Source organism: Meles meles, chromosome 1, assembly GCF_922984935.1.
Source record: "Meles meles chromosome 1, mMelMel3.1 paternal haplotype, whole genome shotgun sequence".
NCBI classification, from domain to species: Eukaryota; Metazoa; Chordata; class Mammalia; order Carnivora; family Mustelidae; genus Meles; species Meles meles.
The window spans coordinates 180,321,961-180,346,696 of NC_060066.1; the positions used below are offsets into that span (position 1 = coordinate 180,321,961).

Consider the following 24,736-nt stretch of genomic DNA (forward strand, 5'->3'; position numbering starts at 1 on the left):
CTTGTCTCATGCTCTCTTCCCAAGGCCTATGGGCCTCCTCCCCCACCAATAGCGCCACCTTCTGGCCAGAACTCCAGACTCCCTGCTGCCCGGTACCCAGCCCTGGTCACTAAGAACAAAGACATAACATTAGGGTCCCTGCAGTCAAGGAGAGCCAGTGTCCTAAGAAAAGCAAACCCGCCCACAGAGGCCCACCACACAGGACAGACTGGGAAGAAACAGCCCACCTATTTCAGGACCCAGAGGAACGGGGGAAGGCCTTCTCAAGAAAGAGGGATCTGAGCAGGGCCTCAAAGGATTTAAAGGTAGAGGAGCAGAAAGGGCATCCTCAGCAGAGGGAAAGAGCAAAGAGAGAAGGGCAATGCCCAGCAAAGTAGGGTTTAGTCTAAGTGCGGGGAGTGGGGGAGGGGGAGGTGCTGGGGCCACAAGAAGCCAGTGTCGCTCCTGTGGGGGTTGGGAACCAGGAGACTGCCAAGCCCCGTGGCCGAGGTCAGAGTATGGCTCAACCCCCAGTAACAATGACAGCCACAAAGAACAGAGACTAGAAACATTTCTTGACTGTTAGTGGGCTTCTGCCCATGTCATACCCACTGCCTGCCACAAGGAGGGGTGTCAGGGCAGAGGGAGGGGACCAGAATGGGGAGCAAGGTCCAGAGTCTGTGCTTCTTGTAGGGGGTCAGGGAAGGGGGACAAGGAAGCCTCTACCCCAAGCCAAACTTCTCCTCCCAGGGCGGCAGCTGTGCCCAGACGACGCTGGGCGCAGATCGAGAGGGTCTCAGGTCCTCCAGAGCCAGGCGGGTGGGCAGGCCGAAGTCAGAATGGCTGCTTTTCAGGGGTCATCAGTCGCTCCACCTCCCGCATGAACCGCAGACACAACTCTTCCTGCCAGGGCAGAGCCACGCACTGCACAGCCACGGGCATCCCCACGCTTTTCTTCATGGCCTGCAGGGGACGCAGGCACTGGGATGCAAGGTGGTGGAGACAGGACCCCACCAGGGACCAGAGAGCACCCCAGCGGGAAAGGAGGGGCAGCATCGCAGAGCCAGGCCGCAATCTTTCGGGGGCCCGCCAGGGGGCGCCTGGCTGGCTCGCTCAGTAGAGCCTGCAACTCCAGATCTTGGAGTTGTGAGGTTGAGCCCCACACTGGGTGTAGAGCTTACGTAATGGGAACGGGAGGGGAGAGAGGCAAGGACGGCTTATGCTGCTGCATCCCTCCCAGCAGCCAGAGTTGGGGTATGGGTGGGAGTCCAGGGGAAGGGGGTGCACAGGGGCCAGGCCAGGACCTGTGGCTTACCTTTCGTACCACCTTGTCCCAGATATCCCCAAAGTAGCCCCTGTAATGTTCCATCTGGGCCTCGTCGTCTTCGGTCACCAAGGTGACAGGCACCACCCCCGCGGGGAAGTCCAGAAGGTTGTAGAGCAGAGTATAGCTGACTGCGCCTGAAAGGGACCACAGGGAGCTGGAGCCCCACCCCCACCAAGGGGTACAGGCTATCTCCCAGAGTCCAGACTTGAGTGAATGACAAAGCCCAGGGATCCAGATTCAGGGCAGGCTGGAGAGCCTGCTGACCCCTGTCATGTGCCTTTGTCCAGGAAGTTTCCCCACCTGGACCCTTGTTCCTATTTTTCCTGGCTTTTCTAAATCCCATCCGGACTTTAAACCGCACGTCCCCAAACCACAGGCTCTGGATCTCAAGATCTCCAACTTCAGTGTGCTGAGGACAGGAGCTCATTCCCTCCCAGAGCTCCCAGATGACTCCCATCTCTCCAGCCAGTCGGACTGTGAGCTCCCCAAGGGCAGGGCCTTCTGGAGGGGTGCAACCCTCCCCAAGGCTCCGCTCGTACTTCCCAGCAGCCTGTTGGGCACTGGGCTGAATTCACAGAAGGGGAAAGGTGGGTGGGAGTGTCCGAGATGTGTGCTGGGGCAGCAGACCTCACCTGTGGCCTTGCCTGGGGCGTTCAGGTCCGGAGCAGGGCCCAGCATGGGAGTGAGCAGCACGTCCAGGTCCAGCGCTCTCCACTGGGCAATCACAGAGTTGCGGAAGACCTGGGAGGAGGCCAGCACACCAGGGGAAGCCCTCAGAGCCAGCCCATTGCATGGACTCTTCAATGCAGGGACTGTGATGGGGCTGGCTGGGGCCCCAGCACCTGCCCCTTCTCTGGACTAAGCCACACTGGGATGGAGGTCCTCAGGGCACCTAGCACAGCTGCTTCCAGGAGACCTCCATTGCTCTACCTCCCACATGAACTGTAGACATCATTTTTCCTGCCAGAGCAGGGCCACTAGTTCTGGACAGTACCGGGGGAGGGGGGGTGCAGAGAAGGGGGCATCCAGGACAGGAGCTGCAGACTGAGCCAGCCCCCAAGGATGAGCACCCAGGCGAGTGAGGATCAGAGAGCGGGCCAGAACAGACCAGTCCAGGGAGTGGAAGAGGAAATGACAGACCACTCCAGGGGTCCAGAGGGAACCATGGCTAAGAGATCCTACTGGCAGGTGCCCTTTCCAATCCCACCCCATACCCTGCCTGACTCTAGTCAGTAGGGGGTCTGGCCTCACCTCGATCTCATGCTGCAGTTCCCAGAGCTTGCCAGCTGACCTGGGCAGAAGAAAGGAGGTCACTGGCCCTCAAGGTCACAGCCATGGGGAGTAGCAACATCAGACCCCTACTCTTAACACCTCCCAGATCTCACTCCTCCATGGGCCGTTCTCAACTAAGGGAGCTCCGAGAGGAAAGTAGCACAGGAAAGAAGTTCAAATCTCTAAGTGCATGTCCTGTGGAGAAAATCAGGCCCCACAAGGGATTTAGACTGTGTCACTTGGTGACTTTACAGCAGAGCCAGGCCCAGATCAGGCCCAATTCCCAATGACCCTTAGGACACCAGAGACCAGAGCTGTCAAAGGTCCTGAATGCCTGGCAGTGAGAGAAGGGGCAAGTCCGCGGGATGTCAGGGCCTAAAAATGAGGCCATTTATAGCCTGCTTTTCCCACCAGAGCCACTAAGGGGACAGCAGGACCCAGTGTAGCTCAGTTCCTGTCAGACCTCTAAGAGCAGGTCTCTCACAGATTCCTCAGTAGCCCCCCTCTACCCTGGGCCTCCCCAATGCTTCCTTTCCTGGTCCTTTCTACCCTCGTCTAGCCAGGTCTTCTCCTTTCCACCCGGTCTCATCCTGTGATCTCCTTCAGGTCCCTCCTCTCTAGCTGGACCTACACTCTGCAAAAGACAAACATCAAGGTCCCACCTGAAAGCTACAGAGGTTGCCACCCTGGCTGGGCCACTTCCAGCCTCAGCACCCACTTCCCTTGGCTCTTCCCATCAGAAACCACTTAACCCCAAGTCAGGGGAAGAGGAGGGCAGGAACTAGGCACAGGAAATGTCCTTACCGGGGCTTCATGTTGTTAAGAAAAGCTGCCATCCTTGGGAGCTGCCAAAGGACAAGACACAGTGTCAGTGACTCAGTTCTGGGCTGAGAGCGGACAACAACCTTCTTCAGGCCAAGCCACCTGTGTCTCTTCCCTCTGTCCCTTCCCCCAAGGACCCAGGTCAGCACCTCTTTCAGCATGTGACTGGCCAAAGATTGCAGGGCATGGGGAGAGGAGAGGGGTCTGGGTGGGGGGTGGAGAGAAGAGGAGGCTAAGGTGAGAGGGAAAGAGCCCCAGAGGCTCCCTCCCAGCGCCCCCCAGCCCTCCGCTCCTGTGCCCTCACCAGAGGCTTCAGCAGGAAAGCCAGCAGTCCTTTCAACCACTGTGGTATCTTCAGAATGGGGATCAGGTCCCCCAGGCAGGGGTCCACGAAATCACCTTTGCTGGGAGACAAAGGGTCCAGTCCAGCACTCCCTCCCCGGTCCTTCCTCCTGCCCTGCCCCCACCCACAGCACCCCCAGCTCAGTGTCATCTACTCCATGAAACCCCCGCCTTGGCGAGACTCGTAACCACTGGTCTCCAACCCCTTCATCTGCCTTCTTTCCTTTTTTTTTTTTTTCTTTTTTTCAAGATTTTCTTTTTTTTCTTTAAGTAATCTCTACACCCAACATGGGATTCAAATTCACAACCCCGAGATCAAGAGTCCCATGTTGTATGGACTGAGCTAGCCAGGCATCCCTATCTGCCTCTTTTTATTTATTTTTTATTTATTTTTAAAAATTAACATATAATGTATTATTTGTTTCAGAGGCATTTTTTATTTTTTAAAAAGATTGTTATTTATTTATTTGAGACACAGAGAGCGCCCCTGGGAGGAGGGGGGCAGAGGCAGAGGGAGAAGCAGGCTCCCCACTGAGCAGGAAGCCTGACATGGGACTCACTCCCCGGACCCTGGGAACCTGACCTGAGCCGAAGGCAGACACTTAACCGACTAAGCCACCCAGGTGCCCCCTACCTGCCTCCGTGTAGACATACGACTTGTTTCTGCTTATCGTTTGGGACACCCAGACTCCACTCCATATCCCTGGAGCTTCCTGAGGCAGGACTTTGCATCTCCCTCCCTGGCTCACTCAGCTCAAAGTGATAAGGACTCCACGAGGGCAACAGTTCCCCGGGCCAGGGCCTGACACCGAGGGCATCCCCTACTGATGTAGATGTGGGCCTAGAGAGATGAGTGGAGCCGCCATGACTCTTATTTCTGAGGCTGTCTCTAGCTCTAGAGCTTGGGGAAAGGTCTCAGGAGGCTAAACCTAGGGCTTCATCCCCAGGGCCAGAGTGAGGGCAGCCCCTCGTGCTGAGGCCCAGACCCTACTCAGCCACAAGCGGAGGTCTCATCAGCCCAGGCACATCGGCAGGAGGTAGCATCACAAGTCTTTCTTGCACCCCTGTCAACTCTTAAGGACTGGAAGCTTCTAAATGGAACCAGCTTCTCTAATGAGCTCTGGGATGCCTGGCTGGCTCAGTTGGTTAAGTGTCTGCCTTTGGCTCAGGTCGTGATCCCAAGGTCCTGGGATTGAGTCCCGTATGGGGCTCTTCTCCCTCTCCTTCTGCCTCTCCTGCTTTTGATCTCTCTCTCTCTCTCTCTCTCTCTGTCAAACAAATAAATATAATCTTTTTTTTTTTTTTTAAGAGCTATAGGGTGCCTGGGTGACTCAGTGGGTTAAAGCCTCTGCTTTAAGGTCATGCTTTTGAGGTCATGATCTCAGGGTCCTGGGATGGAGCCCCGAATCGGGCTCTCTGCTCAGTGGGGAGCCTGTTTCCTCCTCTCTCTTTCTGCCTGCCTCTTTGCCTACTTGTGATCTCGCTCTCTGTCAAATAAATAAATAAAATCTTTAAAAAAAAAAGAGCTATAAAAAAAATAAACATGAGCTCTGCAAAGTCCCTTAAAATAGGTCTGATCCAATCCACCCGTTCTACAGAAGAAAAAACTACTCAAAAGACAGGCTTGGCTCAAGTCAGAGGAGCCTGAAGTCACAGCATGATGTCTAGACCTCTCTCTTCCTGCTTCACCCCTCGCTTATCTCTGAATCTTTCCCCAGTAGACAAGCAACTCCCCTGCCCACCCCCTTCTCCCAGTGAGTTTTCATCACTCCGGCTCTGCTCAATCCAGCCTCCCCTTGAGCTGGTACCTTTCTAAAGTCTCCCTGGCCAGGGATCTCCAGCCTCCACCTGCACAGTTAGAGGGGCAGTGAGGTCCCTGCCCAGAACACTTGAACCTTCTTTGTGTTCAGTGGAGGCCTGGCCCCCATCTTCCGCCAGAGCGGCCCATCCTGGGAATAATAGGACCCAGCTGATCTCCCTGGGTCTACCCATGTCCTGACCCCACCCCAGAGCCCAAAGACCAACATCACTCACAAGTTCTGCAGGAAGCTGTGGCCTCCATCACTGAACAGCCCACCGGTTGACAGGGTCTCCAGAGCATGGGGTATGTTGCTTGGCAGGAAGGGAACCAGCTACGAGATTGAGGGGTATAAGGGCCCCCGAGAAACCTTTGACTCCCATGCCCCACCCCCATGCTGCCCAGGCAGCCCTGAGGATGGGCTGGACCAGCCCTGCTGCCGTGGGAGCCCTCCCTGGAGCCACAAAGGCAGGTGTCTTGACCCACGCAAACTCCCAAAAAATTCACGTCATGAGAGGAGTCAAGCTACCCATAAACTCGTCTCAGATGAACAGACAAAAACCCACTGGCACATTGTCCGGGGAGGGCAGGAACCCCTGGACAGTGTGCACCACTGTTTGTGGTGGACAGGAGCTTCCCAGTGCGGTGCTCACTCATCCCCAGCACAGAGCTGAGCTCCCCATCCATCACGTAACCTCACACTTGTGATTGGCCCTCTATCTGCGGGTCCCGCAGGGACATCGTTCCCATCCCAACCAGAAAACCATCCCCTGGGTGATGGGTGAAAGGACACCAGGGACAGGTGGCAGTCATAGGTACCAGGAAGGTTTCCCTGAAGGAGGGGCCATACCAGGACTTCCAGGTCCCCACAGCCATACCGTGTGGCCAGCAGCCTCAAGGTTCTGCTTCGTCTCCAGCACGGCCCGCCTCATGGCCGGGGTGGGCATGGTATATTTGTCGGTCTCATAATACCCCACACGCAGTGGCTGAGAGCTTGCGTAGACCTGAACCAAAACCCCAAAATCAGAATCGAGTCAAGAGGGTGGCCCAGCGTAGGGCTCCCAGAGATCAGAGATGCTACTCAGCCCCAAACACAGCTGCAAGGCTGCAGCCCGGATCCCCAGAAAACTGGGTGCCAGAGAGTCCGCCCCTTTCTGCATCTGACCCTTTCACAAAACCCCTTTGCAATGACCGCATTCCCACTGGCCATATGATGAAACTGAGGCTTCAGGTCTAGGTAAGGAGATAGGCAAACAGGCTGGAGTCGGGCTGGGACTCACCAAAGTCCACCCAGCGCACACTGACAATACTAGGTCCAGGACCCAGGTAACCTGTCTCCTGAGTCAAGGAGTCTACTGCCTGTTTCAGGATTGTAAGTCTTGGCTCCCATGATAATTCATTCCAGATCACATCACAAGGATCTCATTTCCTCCTTCCCTTCCTCTCAGGAAGGAGTTCTTTTTTTTTTTTAAGATTATTTATTTATTTGACAGACAGAGAGAGAAACCACAAGTAGGCAGAGGCAGGCAGAGACAGAAGGGGAAGCAGATTCCCCGCCGAGCAGAGAGCCTGATGCAGGGTTCGATCCCAGGACCCTGAGACCATGACCTGAGCTGAAGGCAGAGGCTTAACCCCCTGAGTCACCCAGGTGCCCCAGGAAGGGATTCTTAAACTGCTGAGTGGTTAGAATAACCTCTGCCAAGGAGGGGGAGCTCACCCCACCCAGCCCAGATCTCCTGCCTGCCAAGAAACACCCTAGTTCTCCTACAAGTGGTTCTTGGGCTGAGAAGTTTCTCCTATCTCTCAGGGTCCGCAGGCGAGGCTGAGGCCAGAAGGGGGGCATCTTTCCCTCCCAGGAAGCCTCCCAGTCCAGCCTCAGAAGTCCTTGGGTTGCCACAGCTGGGCAAGGGCTCCATCTGGTGGCTCTCTGTGGAGCAGCAGCTGAGCCCAACTTCAGACCCTTGGAGGGTGCTTTTCAAGAGACAGAGCCTCCAAGACCTGCCCACAGTGCCTGGGGATGCTCTCTGGGCTCTGGAGCACCAGCAATAGCCAAACTCAACCCCACGCCCAGCCCCACCCCTGCTCACCTCCTCCCTGAAGGGCAGCGGGGGCACTGTGGGGTCCAGACGGAACATGTCTTCACACAGCAGTGCTCGCAGGCACAGTGCTAGGCTTTCCACATCTCGGGCCATGGGGCCGACTGAGATCTGCACTGTGGGGGCAGCGAGGGAAAGGAAGAAAGATCACCCTGCCCTAATGGGCTCTGGGGCTGGGACCAAGCAAGGGCTGGGCCATGGCCCAGGAGTGTGAGCAGAGACAAGGAGGTAGGAACTCAGACCTAGACTAACCTGGGAGCCAAACACTGCCCCCAGGAGAGGCAGGGGCAGAGGTGGATCAGGCAGACCCCCCCTCCTCCAGGGCACTGAGGGAACCCCAGACCTCACCTGCTACCTGTCCATAGACACAGCCCTTCAGGCCACTCTTGCTGGATAAGAAACACAAGATGTCGGAAACAGGAAATGGTCACCCTCTGCCCAACCCCAAACCCACACAGCAGCTTAGAACTCTCACCACTTTGGAAACTAGGAACCAAGGCCAATGGCACTGACATTCCCTCCCAGCAAAACCCCAGCAAGGGACTCCCTGCCTGGGGCCTAGAGAGTTTGGAAGCTAGGCCAAGACCACATAGCAAGAGACCCAGAAGCTCCTTCCACCCACCACCCACACCATACCTGATACGGTTCGCCGTGGGCTTGAGGCCACAGATGCCACAGAAGGAGGAAGGAAAGCGGATGCTGCCTCCAATGTCAGTGCCTAAGCCCAGCGGGGAGCCTCCAGCCCCAATAAGGGCCCCTTCACCCCCAGAGGAGCCACCTGGGCTTTTGGAGGGCTTCCACGGATTCAAGGTCTGGCCAAAGAGGGGGTTACTGCAGTCATAGCTGGGGGAAGCAGGAACGGGTCAGCCCGGGGTGCACTGGGGCCAGAGCCCCTGGCCCCGCCCACACACGAGCCCACCTGAACATGGACTGAGGGACGTTGGTGTGCACGAAGGGCACGGCGCCTTGTAGCTTCAGGACCTGCACCACCACACTGTCACACTCTGCGGGCACGCTCTCGTTCAGACTCAAACCCAGCGTGGAGTCATGGCCCTGGAGGGAGGGACCAGTACCAGAGGGCTGTGGCTGCCACCTCAGGGGCCCTTCAGCGGCCCAGGACCCACTGTCACCGCCATCCTGCAGGCCAAGGCTGAGCCTTGGAGGGCCCCAGGTAAGCCAGGAGGCGGAGCCGGCTGACAGGGACAGGGGTGCAGGAGTGGGGTGGGGGTCAGAGCTGGACAGGAGATGGGGCACACCTTGTAGCTGAAGCATTCCTTGAGGCTCACAGGAACGCCATAGAGCAGGCCCCGCTGTGGGGCCTGGGACAGCTGAGTCTCACAGTCGGCCAGGTAGGTAGTCACACAGTTGGTTCCTTTGTTTACTTCCCAGGCCTGGAAGAGGGAGAAACGGACACAGGGCAGAGTGACACTGGCCCTTTGTTTTTAGCTGTGGTCAAATATACGTTATATAAAATTGGCCTCTTTAAGTCTACACAGGGAAAGGGTGACGAGCCACACGGCCCAGAGTCAGGAGCACGGAGAACAATTGAGAGCCCAGCACCCACCTCATCCGGGACATCTAGACGCAGCGTCACCCTGGCAGCGTCTGGCCTCAACCCCAAGATGGAGAGAGCACCTCCAGGGCCAGGGCACAACCCAGGCACCCAAAGGAGCAACAAGCACTGACCTCAGACACTCCCCGGAGGGGATGGGCTGGGAGGGAGATGACCTTTGACCTCTAAGCCACATCTCTGTCTGCGAAGCAGACAGGGGCAGGTCCCCACCTCAGGTCACCCTGGGAGTCAGCACAGAGCAGGGATGGACCCAGCTGCCAGCCTCCCAGAGGCCAGCAGGTTCTCTCCTGCCCTAGGCCTGGCCCACACCGGCCTCAGCTAAGCCTCCCACCCCCCAAAACTCTTGAATCTGATAATCAAGTCACACAGCGCAACTGGCTGATACCAATCAGTTAAAGGGGTGGGAGCTTGCCTAAAAGGAAATGATACTGCTGTCCCTGTGAGACATCTGAGGAAAATGGGTGTGGGCTGCCCTGCCACACCTCAGCCCTGAGATCTGCGGATGACAAGGTAGGGCAGCCGCTTTTCAGGGACACTGAAAGAGGAAAAGAGGAGACACAGGGGTCTGCTGAGCCTGCCTGTGTTCCCCCCGGGGCATCCAGGGCGGGGGGGGGGGGGGGGTGTCCAGGGTCCTCCCTCCATTGTCAGCCTCCCTCCCCCTCGCTCAGTGGCAGTCACTCACTCAGCTGTCACCCACGACCACGGATCTGTTTAGTGGTCATACTCACTGTCACACACTCTGCTTCAAGAAACCACAAGCAAGGAACTCACAAAGCACAACTCTTTCTTTCCTTCCCTTCTTTTCAAACAGATGCCTGGAACACTTACTACGTGAAAAGACAGAGGGCCCAGCACTAAGTACGAAGACAAGTAAGACAAGCTCTGTCCACAAGGGACCCATGTTGACCCAGAAAGAGGCCAAGGCAAGTGCAAAAACACCCAGAGAAATGTGTTAAAAAGTGAGCACTGAAGAGGGAACCCTAATTCGGGCTAGGAGGGGAGGAGGGTCAGATCACTGAAAGAGGATCTCCTTCTCTGAGCCCCAAGGGTTCAGCCGGCAGTGCCTGTTGCCTCGAGTGGGGCAAAGAAGAGGGAGAAGAGCCTTCCAGGTAAAGGGAATCCCGCACAAGGCAGGGCTCGGCATGGTAACCTCTGGGTGCCAGGAAACCCCCGCCAGCTGAGCTACTGATGCCCACCCTCCAGAACGCCTTGGCCAGACAGGATGCTGCAGTCAGCAAGAAGCAGAAGAGCAGAGTTTGAAGAACTGGAAACCTGAGAGGGCATCCGGCCAGGAGGCTGGAGCGCCATCGTGGAGGGAGATGGCTGCTGGGGGCATGGGGACCAGGGGTTGGACTGGAGAGAGCTATAGAAAGAGAACAGACCACACTTGGTGACCGATGGGGTGGAGGCGGGAGGGAGAGGGAAGTCTGGGCTGAACGCCAGGCTCTTAGCTAAGACAACATGCTCAGTGTCGCCCCCACAGAAGCAGACACACAGAGTCAGCGCCTCTCTCTCTTTCTCCTCTCTCTCTCTCCCTCATGCAGCTCCTGGTAGCCCCTGGCACTCAGAGAGACGAACTCCAGGCCAGGTTTTCCCCACAGCCTTTGCAGACAGAGGGAGGATCCCTGACATCCAGGCCTTACCTTTCCAACGTAGGTGAAGAGTGCAGCCTCAGGAGACAGCTCCCCACTGTGTAACTTCTGCACCAGCTGGGTCAGGGGCAGGGCCAGCAAGGCCTCTGAGTCCAGGTCAGGGTTCTGAAAAGATACCCCAGGTAAGTAACCCTCCCCCCACATGCTCCAAGTGCTAACAGCAGACGCATGTGGCCCAGTGCCCCTAAGTCCCCACACCTGGCAAAGCAGATGCTCACTGTCATGTGCCAATCCACGACAGACATGCCCACCTGCAGCTCTGACACCAGACATGTGGCCAAGCCTAGGCAGGTCCTCGCCACCTATAGTCAGTACAGATATATCTCTTCCAGAAGGTTATCGGAGAGGCTGCCCTGGGAAAGGCCACACCCAGGCTGAAATGTTATGTTATGAAAATGTTAAGAAATCATTACAAACCCCCACCACTAACAACTGCCTATAGCCCCCAGGCTGGTATACTCTGGGTGTTGATTAAATCTTGCTACCATTCCTGTTGCACAGGTAAAGAAACCAAAGCCCTGAGGGGCTAAATGAGTCACCTAGGCCCATACAGGTAAAACTACGGTTCTTTGCCCACTCAGCATAGCCCGTCTACTGGCTATCCACCCGCATCTAACCCCTGGCAGGAGAGGCAAAAAAAAAAAAAAAAAAAAAAGGAATAAGAAAAAGAAGACACTGTCCTGGGTGGTTGGGACTGTAGCTAGAGATGATCCCTAAAAAGGGATTTTTTTTTTCCCCTTCTTTCCAGATATGTATTAGGTATCTGCTCTGTACCAAGCACCAGACTAGGCCTGGGGATACAACTGAACAAAAAAGACAACAAGTTCATGCTTTGGGAAGTGAGCAGGTAATTAAAAAGTAAACAAGAGTCTGAGTCAATGAGAAATAACTTGAAGAAAATAAAACCCGGTGTGGTGTGTGGGGTGGGGGTGCGGGGCACACAGGTACGTGCCGTCAGAGAAGAGCTCTCAGAAGGAGGGGGGACAATTTTTCAGATACACGACTGCCAGGCCTGGAAGGCTCCCAGAGTCTCTGAGGTCAGCCCCTGCCTGCAAACCCAGCTCGCTCCCTCCTCAAAGGTACTGAGCCAATTAGCAAAAACAGCTAGAGGAGGATCTGTGAATCACAGCCACCACTTCCCAGCCCACTCCGGCCTGGGCTCTCCTCTTGCCAAATCCAAGAGATACTTGATTCTGTTCTTCACTCCATGTCTTCATCCGTACGAGGGATTCAAATGTATTGAGACTACACACTAGCTCCCTTCGACTTCCTCTGGTTTTCTACTGCTTCTCTGCTACTTCTGTCATCCCTTTATTCAGTCGATCAACAGACATGTTCTTTTTTTTTTTTTTAAGATGTTATTTATTTATTTGACAGAGAGCAAGATCCCAAGCATGCAGAGAAGCAGGCAGAGACAGAGAGGAGGAAGCAGGCTCCCTGCTGAGCAGAGAGCCTGATGTGGGGCTCGATCCCAGGACCCTGAGATCACGACCTGAGCCGAAGGCAGAGGCTTAACCCACTGAGCCACCCAGGCGCCCCTTGACAGATATGTTCTGAGCACTTATTGTGTGCCAAGGACTAAGTTAAGGGTTATGAATTTGGAGGTAACCAAGACAGACAAGTCCCCACTTTCAGAGAACCCACACTTAAGAAAAGAAACAAGTTAACAAATGATGGACAGCTCATGGGAAGTGCAAGAAGGCAAGTACGCACTGCTGTGATGAACACAGCAGAGGACTGGCTCAGATGGGATGGTCAGGCCTGGGAGACGACGTTTCTTTCGGCTGTGATCTGAAGGATGAGAAGGAGCCAGATGTGGGAAGAGACAGTTTCCTCTTGTTTCCTCCCTGATGCTGGGAGAAGTGAACCCTCTCGTGGCTTCCAGTCAGGCTCTCCACCTACCCCATGGCCTCCGGACCCTTCATCCAGCCTGACCCAATCAAGCTGTGGTGTTCACGGGCCATTCACGTTGCCACCCACCCCTGTGTCCTCCCCCATGAGCTCACTGCTCCGCCCCCCCCCCCCAGCCCCCGCTTTCCACCGGCTCCTGCTCTGTGTACCCTTGCTCAGGAAGGGCTGCCATCTCTCCAGGTGGTGCATGAGGACAAAGGAGTCATCCCAGACCCCACTTTTTCCCTCCCACCCACAGCCCAATCCATTCAGTCACTGTGCCCACTAAGTAGCTCTGGAACACGGCCACTTCTCCATCCCCTCTACCAAGACCCTTGCCAGTGCCCAGGCTTTTTCTCCTGGCTCACACAGGGGCCACCTAACTGGCTGCTGGGCCCAAGGCTTGCCCCACCCATCACCCTTCCTGCCAGGTCAAAGTGCAAAGCCTATCAGGTATCAAAGCTACCCTGCAGGTCCCTGTCACACCACAAGCCCCAGGGCTGTGCCAGGAAGTGCTTTCAGGCACCGGTCAGACCCCTCCACACCCCTCCCTGAGACATCGCCTACTCATGCCCTCCATATGTCCTTGGCACCTGGGTGTTAACAGCGAGAACACACTACCCCCAGCCTTCATTTGTTAAACAGATATATTACTTACTTGGGATTTTATATATATATTTATTATTTATTATATATATATAATACAGGGAGCCACAAAGAAGAAAAAAAAATGAATCCGTGATCTCTCCACACACACTTGATAATGCCTGGTGAGATATTTCTTTTTTTTTTTTTTTTTAAGATTTCATTTATTTATTTGTCAGAGAGAGAGATAGAAAGCACAAGCAGGGGGAGCATCAGGCAGAGGGAGAAGCAGGCTCCCTGCCGAGGAAGAAGCCCGATGTGGGGCTCAATCCCAGGACCTCAGGATCATGACCTAAGCTGAAGGCAGACGTTCAATCGACTGAGCCACCCAGGTGTCCCCTCTGGTGATATATTTTTTAAAAGGAGACACAAAATGAGAAATGAACACTTTCCCCACCCACCCCGAGGACCACCCTGCCCGGTCCCTCTTCTGCAAAAGGAAACCACAGTTAATGGTTTCTAATGAAAACTTACAGAGAAAAAAAATGTTTACGAAAAACCGACCATGTATGTAATTATTTATATATGTAGGCACAAAGGAGTCATGCTACATGCACAATACTAACTACACCTTGCCTTGCTCACTTGATGACGAAAATAGCAAAATGGCTTTTTTTTTTCTGATTATATAAATGTGCTCACTGTAGAAAAGAATGCCTAACAGTATGGTGAAGAAAGTAAAAGCCAGCGAAGAGCTCCCCCACACACACACTAGGGTAATTACCACCAACAGTCTGGTCACCACCATTTCCCACCTTGCGACAAGACACCAAGAGCCCCTGTGTGCCTCAGCTTGAAGCTGTCAGCAAGTTCCCTCCATTCTCAGCACAAATTTTAACTCTGTCCTTTGTTCTGCAGATTGCTGATGACACCGTTGCTAACTTTTTTTTTTTTTTTTAAGTCTTCAGCTAGTTATCAGGCAGCTGAGACATTCCCTCTTTCGCAAGACACCCAGGAAAGTCTGTGCCTCCAAGAGGCCAGTCCACAAACACGGGGGCAGTGACATTTGAATGGAAAATGCAGAGATGTGTACAAATGAATTTTAACAGAGAAGAGGGCCTCCCTGTAGTGTTCTTTTTCCAGGGACGGATACTAGAGCTATCGCTGAACGGCTTCCCCCCACCAGCTGTTTTTATCCTTGAAGCCCCTACTGTCCTAATTTCTGGGATCCTCTGAGGTCCTCCATGTCTTTTTTCTTTTTCCCTCGTGGTTTTTATCATGTCTGTTCTATTTCAAGATATCTTTTCCATTTGGTTACGGAGGCCACGGATCCTGGTCTCAACAAATAATTCATCAACTGAATCATTTCGCTTTAAAGTTAGGTTCGAGTGGGGTTTGGAGAAGGCCAGGAGGTGGAACTACAGGTCAGATCCAATGGAAGGCCGTGGTGCTTGTTAAGACCAGTGGGGTTCTGACAAAACGGGTTGTAAGCGATGAGGGCAAAGGCACAGAGGCATGAGCAGGTGCTCTGGTATGTCTCTCCCAGCTATCATATTCCATGGGTGCTAGTCCCTCTCTTCGGCCTACAAAGGACATTTAAAACTCATTCAGGGGGCAGGGTGGGTGGAAAAAAGTGGCCAAAGGGTTGTTATAGATTACAGAGAGTTACCAGAAACAGGCCTTACTGTAGAGTTGCTCAAGAGTCGAGAGAGGTGAACCGTTTTGTGATGACTCAAGAGAAGCTTAGGATTCCTCTTCCTCCAGTGATGCCTGGGAACACTGGAGGCATCTGGGCTCCCAGCGAACTTTGAGCTTTATCAGTCATCCATCAGGCCGGACCTCTACTACCAACTGCTGTAACCCCATCCCTCATCCCCATCATCCAGTGACTCCAGAGCCAAGCAGAAAGGCATATGGGCGCAGGAAGGAGAAAGGAGCTAGACCCAAGGACCCAAGGACCCAAGGGACTGAGTTCAGCTAAACCACCTCCCTCTTAACTGCCCTCAGCACCTTCAGAGCTACTGTCATCAAGACCCCATCCCTTTGGGGCGCCTTGGTGGCTCAGTGGATTAAAGCCTCTGCCTTCGGCTCGGGTCATGATCCCCAGGTCCTGGGATCCAGCCCCACATCGGGCTCTCTGCTCAGCAGGGAGCCTGCTTTCCTTCCTCTCTCTCTGCCCACCTCTCTGCCTACTTGTGATCTCTCTGTCAAATAAATAAATAAAATATTTTTTTAAAAAAGACCCCATCCCTTTGAGAATTGTTCACACCAATGAGACTACTGAGACACTGCTATCTTGCCCACAGTCACTGGAAAATCAAAAGGTAAATATCACTGTTTACCCGCCTGGAAAAGCCAAGCATTGGTGTTCTGAGGCCAGGCTTTCCAGCCCCAGGAAGGGTGCAAAAACAGGATTTTCTATTTCAGAGCCAAAACTTCTACCTTGGAAGGTTTTGTTCTTAAAACTAATGAGGGGCGCCTGGGTGGCTCAGTGGGTTAAGCCGCTGCCTTCGGCTCAGGTCATGATCTCAGGGTCCTGGGATCGAGTCCCGCATCGGGCTCTCTGCTCAGCAGGGAGCCTGCTTCCCTCTCTCTCTCTCTCTGCCTGCCTCTCTGTCTACTTGTGATCTCTGTCAAATAAATAAATTAAAAAATCTAAAAAAAAAAAAAAATTTAAAAAAAAAAAAACTAATGAAGGGCAGTTGCTCCAGAGGGAAACTGTAGATGCTGGTGTCTGGAGCTGAAGTGAAGGAAGGCCCACCCTTCTACCACCTCGCACTCCTGCTAGCAGGTGGGTTTCTTGTGACAAGGAGGCAAGTTCAGCAGGTGGGAACCGTGGGCTGATCCCTGAAGCTGCCCCCACACAGTTCTTGCTAGGAGAACCAGCTGGCAGTGTTCTGGCTTTTGCTGCAGAACGGGGGCCTGGGGAGCAGTGGAGGGTAGAGGCCGAGCCGGGCAGCACTACAAGGATCCACGAGTGGGGCACGGTGGAGTTCAGCCAGAGGAGGAGGACTAGACAGTGAAGAACTTGGGCTCAGTTAGGGTCAGCGGCCTGTCTGGGCTAAAGCTCTAAGACCTGACTGATGGCTTTTCAGCCAGCTTGATGAACCAGATACATATTTATGTCAGCAAATAAATAAATACGACATATCCTGGCCCGGGAACAGTATGGAGTAAATTCATACCAGCTAAAACCTGTGATCACTGTGATCAAGGCTGCACCCTGGGCCTGGCATCCTTTTCTCTTTTTTTAAGATTTTATTTGTTTATTTGACACAGAGAGAGAAGCAATACAAGCAGGGGGAGTGGGAGAGGGAGACGCAGGTTTCTCACTGAGCAGGGAGCCCGATGTTGGGCTCAATTGGGGATTGATCCCAGGACTCTGAGATCATGACCTGAGCCAAAGGCAGATGCTTAACGACTGAGCCACCCAGGTGACCCTGAGCCTGGCATCCCAAGGCCCGGTCTCCCTACCTATTATTTCCCCCACTGTTCTCCCAGGCTGGAATGAGGCTGGAGAGTCCCACTGGGCGTCTAGGTTCTAGTTCCAGCTCTGCCCCAACTCTAAACTCACTTGCTGCCGCAGAGCATCTGCTAAGAATTTTCTGTGACTCCATCCTCCTGATTCCTATCCTGTCCCCAGTCACCTGGAATGCTTTCCCACCTGTCAGATCTGAATCCTCTCAAACACAAACCCTCACAAATGATCGTGGCAAGTTTTTCCTCTCTCAGTAAATAAGAACATCTCTTGGAATTTATCATTTTGACTTCTACCTGGATCCTGTGTCTCAAACACCTGGAGAGAAAGTCCCCTCCTCTAGGCCCCTCCCTGGGGCCTAAACACACCCTGAGCTGATCCAGAAGGAGAAAAGCTTGTTGACAGATCATCCAGGGAAGGGCTAGAATTACACCTGCTCAAGGAAAGGGGCCTATCGGAGTTAGAACGACACCTGGGCGGCAGGAGCTGGGGAAACTGTTCCAGCCTGGCCCGCTTTGCACTTAGGCAAGTCCTTCCCTGGCTGGCTTTCAGGATCATCATGCACAATTAACCACTTCGAACTGTGAGCGCTCCACATTTCCTTGGCCATCACTCTCTGATTTCCAAGTCCTTTTGTTGTTTTTGTTTTTGTTGTTAAGATTTTATGTATTTTACGGGGGGGGGGGGGGGACACAAGCAGGGGGAGTGGGAGAGGGAGAAGCAGGCTTCTCCCTGAGCAACGAGAGCCCCGATGTGGGGGCCCAAGAGGGGGCTCAATCCCAGGATCCTGGGATCATGACCTGAGCCGAAGGCAGACCCTTAACGACTGAGTCACCCAGGCGCCACATGATTCTGAAGTCCTAAACCAGAGCATCACAATGGTTCTCAGGCTCGCATTTTAGTGTCCCAACAGTCTTGAGATTCTTTGGCACGGAGCAAAGCTCCTCTTTGACCCAATGCCTTGATGTCCTTCATGACCTGCCCTTCCCTTTCGCTTCCCTGCCTCTCCCCGCGGCTGGCTCTACCTGACTCGGAAAGAGTACGGAATGCATTAGGGCGTGGAGGGGTTCCGAAAGTAAAACAGGCGTTGCCCGCCACCTGCTCCCCCGCCGCGCGCCAGCGCGCCTGAAAATGCTGCTAGGGATACCCCCGCCCTGTGCCTCCCCCCACACACCGGACCCGAGCGGTCACCTGGAGGCGAAAGCGCTGAGCCGCCTTATCCATGGTCTCCAGGGCTGCCTGCTGCCTCTGTCGTGCCCGGGCCGCCGCGCGCTGCGCGGGCCGGCGACTTGACCAGCGCAGGACCACGGCCGCTGCCACGAAGCAGCAGGCCAGGGCAGCCCCGGAGGCGCCAGACAGCGGGGCCCACAGTTCGTCCAGTACCATGATCTCCTGCGGCCGACCGAAGCCAGGAGCGACAGATGAGGAATCAGCACGCGCGCGTGCCGCCTCAAAACCCGGCCTGGATCGGCCCAGGATCCCGCGCCCGCCTGCGCGGAAGGGGCGGGAGGAGCGCGGCGCGGCCGCCAGCCCTCGGGGAAGCGCGCTGTTGCTTGGCAGCGGGCCGAGGCCGCACGCGCGCAACGGTCAAGGGCAAGCCCGCACCCAGCCGAGGGGGCGGGAGGGGCAACCGCTTCCCCCGGCCGCTCCACGACCCCAGCTCCCGAAGACGTGACTAGCCGGAGCCCCCGGCGGCAAAGGACGGCCAAGAGGACAGGGAGCAGCGGGAGCAGCAACCGACTGATGGGGTTCGCTGACCTGATTAATCCCTGCAAACTGTTCAGAAGCATCTTTCCAGGAGACCTTCCCCGGGTGCCCACCTCTCCCATGCTCGGGGCTTCCAGGGGCACCAGGTGGGAGGGGCCCAGGAAGTCCCATCGGGAGCCCACCTGCTGCCCCTTCCATTTTCCCAACCCTGGAACCCCATTTCTCTCTCCCAGGGCTCTTCATGGCCAGACCACCCATCACTCGTTTTGCCCAGCCACCTCCTGCAGACTGGCTTTCTCAGAGTCACCCTTCTCCAGTCATGGGCCCTCCTGGATTATACATCCAGAGAGCAGAGAGAGGACGCCCCACCAGGAGTCTGGGGAGCCGGCACTCTTCATGGGGGGGTGGGGGGAGAACGCGGATTACATACACAAACAAAATACTCCCACCCAGGCATGTCTCATAGGACTTTATGTTTATGCGCTTTATCTCATTTGCCCTCACACAGACCTACGAGGAAGGCATTTTTATTATCCTTATTTTATAGTTGAGGTAACTGAAGACAAGAGGGGTTCAATGACTTCTGTGGGCCACACATGGGGCTGAGTGGGGACTGAAACTCAGCTCCAGTCTCAAACTATTGCTCTTAACCATCATGCTTTACCACCGTTACTGCTCCTGGAAGAGAAACTCTGTGGGGTGCGGGGTGGGAATGTGCTTTGTGGCTGGAAATGCTGTCTGCTGGTTAAACGCTTTGCTGGTACTCCGGTTCTAGGTTGACTTCTCTGAATCTGTGCCTTCACATGTAAAAAAGGGGATGGTGAAAATGCCTACCTCACAGGATTGTGAGAAGTATATGAGGTCCTTTAGGATTGGCTCCTGGAACATAGTAGGCCCTCCATAAATGTTTCTTGACCGAATGAAAGGCCCACCTGTGAAGAGCCTAAAAACTATCAGTGGGGCGCCTGGGTGGCTCAGCCGGTGAGTCCACTGACTCCAGATTTTGGCTCAGGTGGGGATCTCTGTTGGGGGGGAAGAGCCCCACCACCACTGCCACACTCAGCTCAGAGTCTGCTTGAGATTCTCTTCCTCTCTCTCTGCTCCTCCCCTCCCTCTCTCTCTAAAATAAATAATAAAATAAATGTTTAAAAATCAATAAAACTTGGGGCGCCTGAGTGGCTCAGTGGGTTAAAGCCTCTGCCTTCAGCTCAGGCCATGATCCCAGGGTCCTGGGATTGAGCCCCACGTCAGGCTCTCTGCTCGGCAGGGAGCCTGCTTCCTCTTCCCTCTCTGCCTGCCTCTCTGCCTACTTGTGATCTCTCTCTGTGTCAAATAAATAAAATCTTTTTTAAAATAAATAAATAAATAAAACTATCAGTTATTTTAACAGCAAAATGGTTTATTCCAGAATAGTAGAGAGTTACAACTCCTGACAACATAGGCCAAAAGCCACAGGCAAGTCCAGGGAACAAAGGAGAGGACAGCTCTTTTACAGGGAGAAGGGGGAAGTTAGGAAGGGATATTAGAAACAAAAAGTCCATTGGAGTAAACTGGAAATTTGAAGTATAGTGGCTTTTCATTGGCTGAGTTATGGTATTCTCTCATTGGCTGAGGTGTTGCTGGGGGAAGAGAAAAACTTTTTTGCCTCCAGCTGAGTATTAAAATAGTGTGAATTGGTAAGGTATGTCACTTCTGGTTGGGTCTGCCATTGAGGAGAGAGAGGGTGTGAGAGCTCTTCCCTCTGGCCTGGTGATTCCACTTTAAATGAGATTTCCTGGGGCACCTGGCTGGCTCGGTTGCTAGAGCATCCAACTCTTGATCTTGCGGTTGTGAGTTTGAGCCCCACATTGGGGTGTAGAGTTTACTTAAAAAATATAATAACAAAAATTGAAGTTTCCTTTTATGAGTTTTCACACATGCATTGGAAGGATCTGGACCTCAGGGTCCAGTGAGTTGCTGTCAGGCTCTTGAGCATATTCTGGAGGGGTCCGAAGCCTTGTGTCTCTAAGTCTTCAACCCCAGTTGAATGCTGCTGAGTTCCTACTTAGCACTCATAGCCCTTTGTAAGTTTGCCTAGGAGAGCTGACAATGCAGGATGATGGAAACCCCAATCTGAAGTAGGTCTTGCAAGGTCATCCCACCCCATTTCCTGATAGAATAAAGGGATTATAGCCCTCAACGCTTCAATTTCCGGGTGACCTGAGGTGACTCAATTCCCCCCCCACATTTTTTAAAAGATTTTATTTATTTATTTGTCAGATAGAGCATAAGCACGGGGAGTGGCAGACAGAGGAAGGAGCAGGCTCCTGGCTGAGCAGGACCCTGGGATCCTGGGACCCTGGGATCACAACCTAAGCCTAAGGCAGACGTTTAAGCAACTGAGCCACCAAGGTGTCCCTCAGATTTCCCTTTTGTAAAATAAGCATTCTTCCTGACACACACTCCCTCTCAAGAAAGAGAAACTGAGATTATAGTTATGGGGATACCATGGCCATTCTAAAGCTTAATCACCCAAATTTGTAACCTGCTGTGAGTTGGGCAAAAATTTATTAATTTAGGAACACTGTCGACAAAATATTCACTTGTATTTCTTGGCTGTGATGATGGCTGCTCTCAGTAGTAGCTTCCTGGAGGCATATTAAACAGGATTTAATTTACAAAACAGATCTGGGGAGATCTGGGTGGGGTCTGGAAGCCAGGGCAGCAAGTCCTGGACCAATTCTAATGTGCAGGTCATGGTGGGTGGCCACTTCATTCCTCTGAGAGAGGAACCCTTCTTCTTCTGACATTCTGTGCTTTCATTCAACAGGCTGCCACTGACCCCTGCTACTATTTAATAGGCCTCTTGCTGTGAGCTGCGGAAACTGAGGCAAGTACCAAACTTCGGATCTGGCCTTGTGGAGCTCAAGGTCTGGTTGGGAAGGAAAAAACGTGCATAGACTAAGAGACAAGAGATACTTCGGTGGAAATGCAGAGATCATACTGCAGAAACCCAGAGAGCCTTTGGATCCTAGGCCCTTGGGCTTGGAGCAGCAGATAGTACAGATGGCTCTGAGGTTAAAGTGCCTGGCAACCCATTCCTGTTGTGTAACTGTGTCTGTTTCCTTACCAGGAAAAAGAGGACAATAATGGCTCTCCCCCTCCCCCAGTTCGACAGTACTATTATAAGAGTCAGATGAGTTAATGCACCTAATACAGCCAGAACAGGACCCAACATACAGTAAGGATTCCATGCATGTTGATCATTATATTATATTGTTATTACTTAGTATTTAAAAAAAGAGAGAGAGACAGACCCACAGAGAGGGGTTTTCTAGCCTGAGGAGCTCAAGCTCAGGAACCAGACTGCCTGAGTTCAAATCTGAAGTTTGCTACTTGCTTAAAAAGTAACTTACAAGTTACTTACAAGTAACCTTGAATAAGTCACTTTAAGCTCTTGTGCCTCAGTTTCTTTATCTGGAAAATGGGGGATAATACCAGCAACTACCTCACAGAATTGGGAAGATTAAATGAGTTAAATCAAGGGAAGAGCTTCGGACAGCTCCCTACCCATTGTCAGAGCTCAATAAACATCAGCTCGTGAGTAAGCAGGAATGTGATGCAATCTTACCAGTGTTGGGGGGGGGGGAGGTAACTTGGAAGAGGAGTGGGAGCAGAGGCCATAGAATGGAAGAGCAGGCAGATTCGAGGATGGGGGTGGGGGTGGGGTAGATTTCCAGGGCTCTGCCTCTGTTATCCAAAAAGCATCTGTTAACACCATACCATTCCCAGAGCCACACAGCAGGGGATACAGTGTCAGGTAAGTTGCTCTTACTCACAGCCCCTCAGGCAGGTGCTGGTGGGTTACCTGAACAGGATTGGGGGGTCCTTCCCCATTAGTTGGTCACCTTCAGCAAGTCATCCTTGTGTGTTCTCAGTTGTTGGGAAGACTGGTAATACCCTGCCAAGTCCCCTTGGAGGTGGGAGCAGGGTTGCAAGAAGGGGAAGGAGAGCTTGCAGAAAGGAAGAGAGTGTCTCAGATTCCAGAGGCTTTAAAGTCTGTCTTTGTTCTGGGGGTGAGAACACAGAGTGTGCCCCCATTGCCAGTAACTGCTCAGCTTCTGCGTTTTCTTTCATGTAGGTGAGACTTTTCTCAGTCCTGAAGGGGTGAGCAGGAGAGGGACACAGCCCTGCTTCAAGGAACTCACCATCCTCCCACCAGGTGAGGTGGGATACTACGCTCAGAAGCACTAATTGAGGGGCGCTTTATCATTTCCCAAGCACTGTCAAGCCTTTGACCTCAGCTGTCGGAGCCTCCTTACCACTTTAAAGGCCCCCACTACCCCAACACTGTGCTCTGAGTTAGGGGAGTCTATCTCCTGCGGTAAGTGGATTACATAAATGATCCCAAGATTCTAGATCTGTGCTTTTTGCAGAATCACTTCCTAGCTCCTCCCTTCAGGAGGTGGAATCTATTTCCTCACCCTTGGAAACCTGGGTCGACCTTTGTGGCTTGCTTTAACTAATAGAAAGTGTGCGAGGAATGTTGTCCTAGTTCTGAGCCGAGGCTGCAAGACAATTTTCCCTCCCTTTCTTGAAACCCTACCACTACCATGAGAACAAGTCACAAGCTAGATTGCCAGATGGAACCTACTCGCCCAGTCGTCCCTGCTCAGGCCCTTACACAAGGGACAGTACCCTGCCAAGATAACCAGAGCCACTTGCGACCTGATCCATGAGTGAGCCTAGCCGAACCCAGCTTAGCTCACCAGAACCACCAGCCCCCAGGTAGACTCAGAGAATAAAAAAGTGTTGAAACCACTAATTTTGAGGTGAGTTTGTCACAAAGCAACAGCTAACTGATCTACCTCCTGATCCCCATTGCCCACAGGAATAACCAAGGCCCACAGACAACTAGCAACTTGCTCAGCACTACGTAACCAGCGCAGGGGGCAGGGGGCGGGGGGACAACCTTTAGGCAAACCTGGATCTTTGAGACCTGCTGCTGCCTCTAGAATATGGACACAGACATTAGACTTATTAAAAGTTCCTGTTGGTTAGCTTGGAAACACATCAACCTCATCTCCCCTTAAATCTGTTTTTCTCAACCCATTTTAGCCCATGTGCTCCTTGGACATTCACACAATGCTACGCTTTCTCTCTCCTAAAGGTATTTGAAACTGTGGGGTAAGTTTCCTCGTCATTCTGTCCCTGAGTTGCCTTATCTGTAACGTCGGGATACTGCACTACCTCATTGGTCATGGGAATTAAATGAGTTAATATTAGGAAAGTGTCTAAAACAGGGCCCGACATCTAGCAAAGGCTGTAGAAGATAAAATAATAAAACGTGACTACAAATGAGCCACAGCAGTAGCAATTTTACTAGGGGCAACATTTTTATTTTGATCCTGAAAGCTGCGTGTTTTTCCCTTGGATCTGGTGCCATCGGTATGAGCGTTGAGTCAGCGCCTGTGCCATAAGCTCTTCTCTCCAAGATGGCGTGGGAGACAACACCTCGTGGGTGGCAAGCCAGTTTCTGAAAGCCAGATGTGCAGAAAAGCACATGTCTCCCTTCCTGAGAAGCACTGGTAGTTAGGCCATTATCGCACATTTACCTCTTATCTCACAGACAGCATATTCTTGGTAGGTTGCATGTAGATAAAATCCTAACATAAATTTGTGTTAAAGCTCAACTGGGGACTCATTTTGCAAAGTGAAGAGGGCTTTTGTAAAGGAGATCAGTACCCCTTTGAGGGACATTCAAAATTTGGACCAGAGATGGGTTGATTTCTTTGTGTCTAAAACAAATCTGCCACCCAGGGTTCCCTCAGGGGACTCCAGTCCTTCTCTCTTTCCAGCATCCCCCCATAAGTTCCAGGGCTGCCTGCTGATGAGCCGCAGTACAACTCCAAGAGTCCTCCTCTCACTTGGCTTCTTGCCCTGGGCTCTCCAGGGCTGGGACCTGTGCGATTCCTGGCTCCACCGACGTGAATCCCCTTGAAACCAGCAGGGGCAGAGCTGTTGTCTGTGGGGACTCTGAGGTCACCCTGCTGGTAGTCTGGACATGCAGCCATGAAGCCCTCTGGCTTCTTCCCTAGTGGGCAACCACCTGCTTAGAACTTCCTTCACCAAAAGGGGCATCTAGGACAGCCCACAGTTCTAGCAGATGCCCACATTTGGTTCTGTGGGTTGGGTGAACATACAGAGAGGGTTAAAACTCAGTAGCTGATGATTCT

At 53.2% G+C, this 24,736-nt stretch overlaps 1 protein-coding gene across 1 annotated transcript; it reads right to left on the reverse strand.

Moving 5' to 3' along the window:
* Positions 1–539: 539 nt before the first annotated feature.
* On the reverse strand, positions 540–18,290 carry LOC123954961 (fatty-acid amide hydrolase 1). Its single transcript, XM_046026427.1, has 15 exons — positions 18,006–18,290; positions 10,853–10,966; positions 8,893–9,027; positions 8,556–8,689; positions 8,273–8,479; positions 7,985–8,025; positions 7,628–7,752; positions 6,419–6,544; positions 5,777–5,874; positions 3,705–3,804; positions 3,383–3,423; positions 2,558–2,597; positions 1,939–2,047; positions 1,295–1,440; positions 540–942 (listed from the first exon to the last, which is right to left on the reverse strand). Exons 1-15 carry the CDS (start codon positions 18,198–18,200, stop codon positions 814–816), a joined length of 1,740 nt encoding a protein of 579 aa, XP_045882383.1. The 5' UTR covers positions 18,201–18,290; the 3' UTR covers positions 540–813.
* Between the last annotated feature and the right edge of the window lie 6,446 nt (positions 18,291–24,736).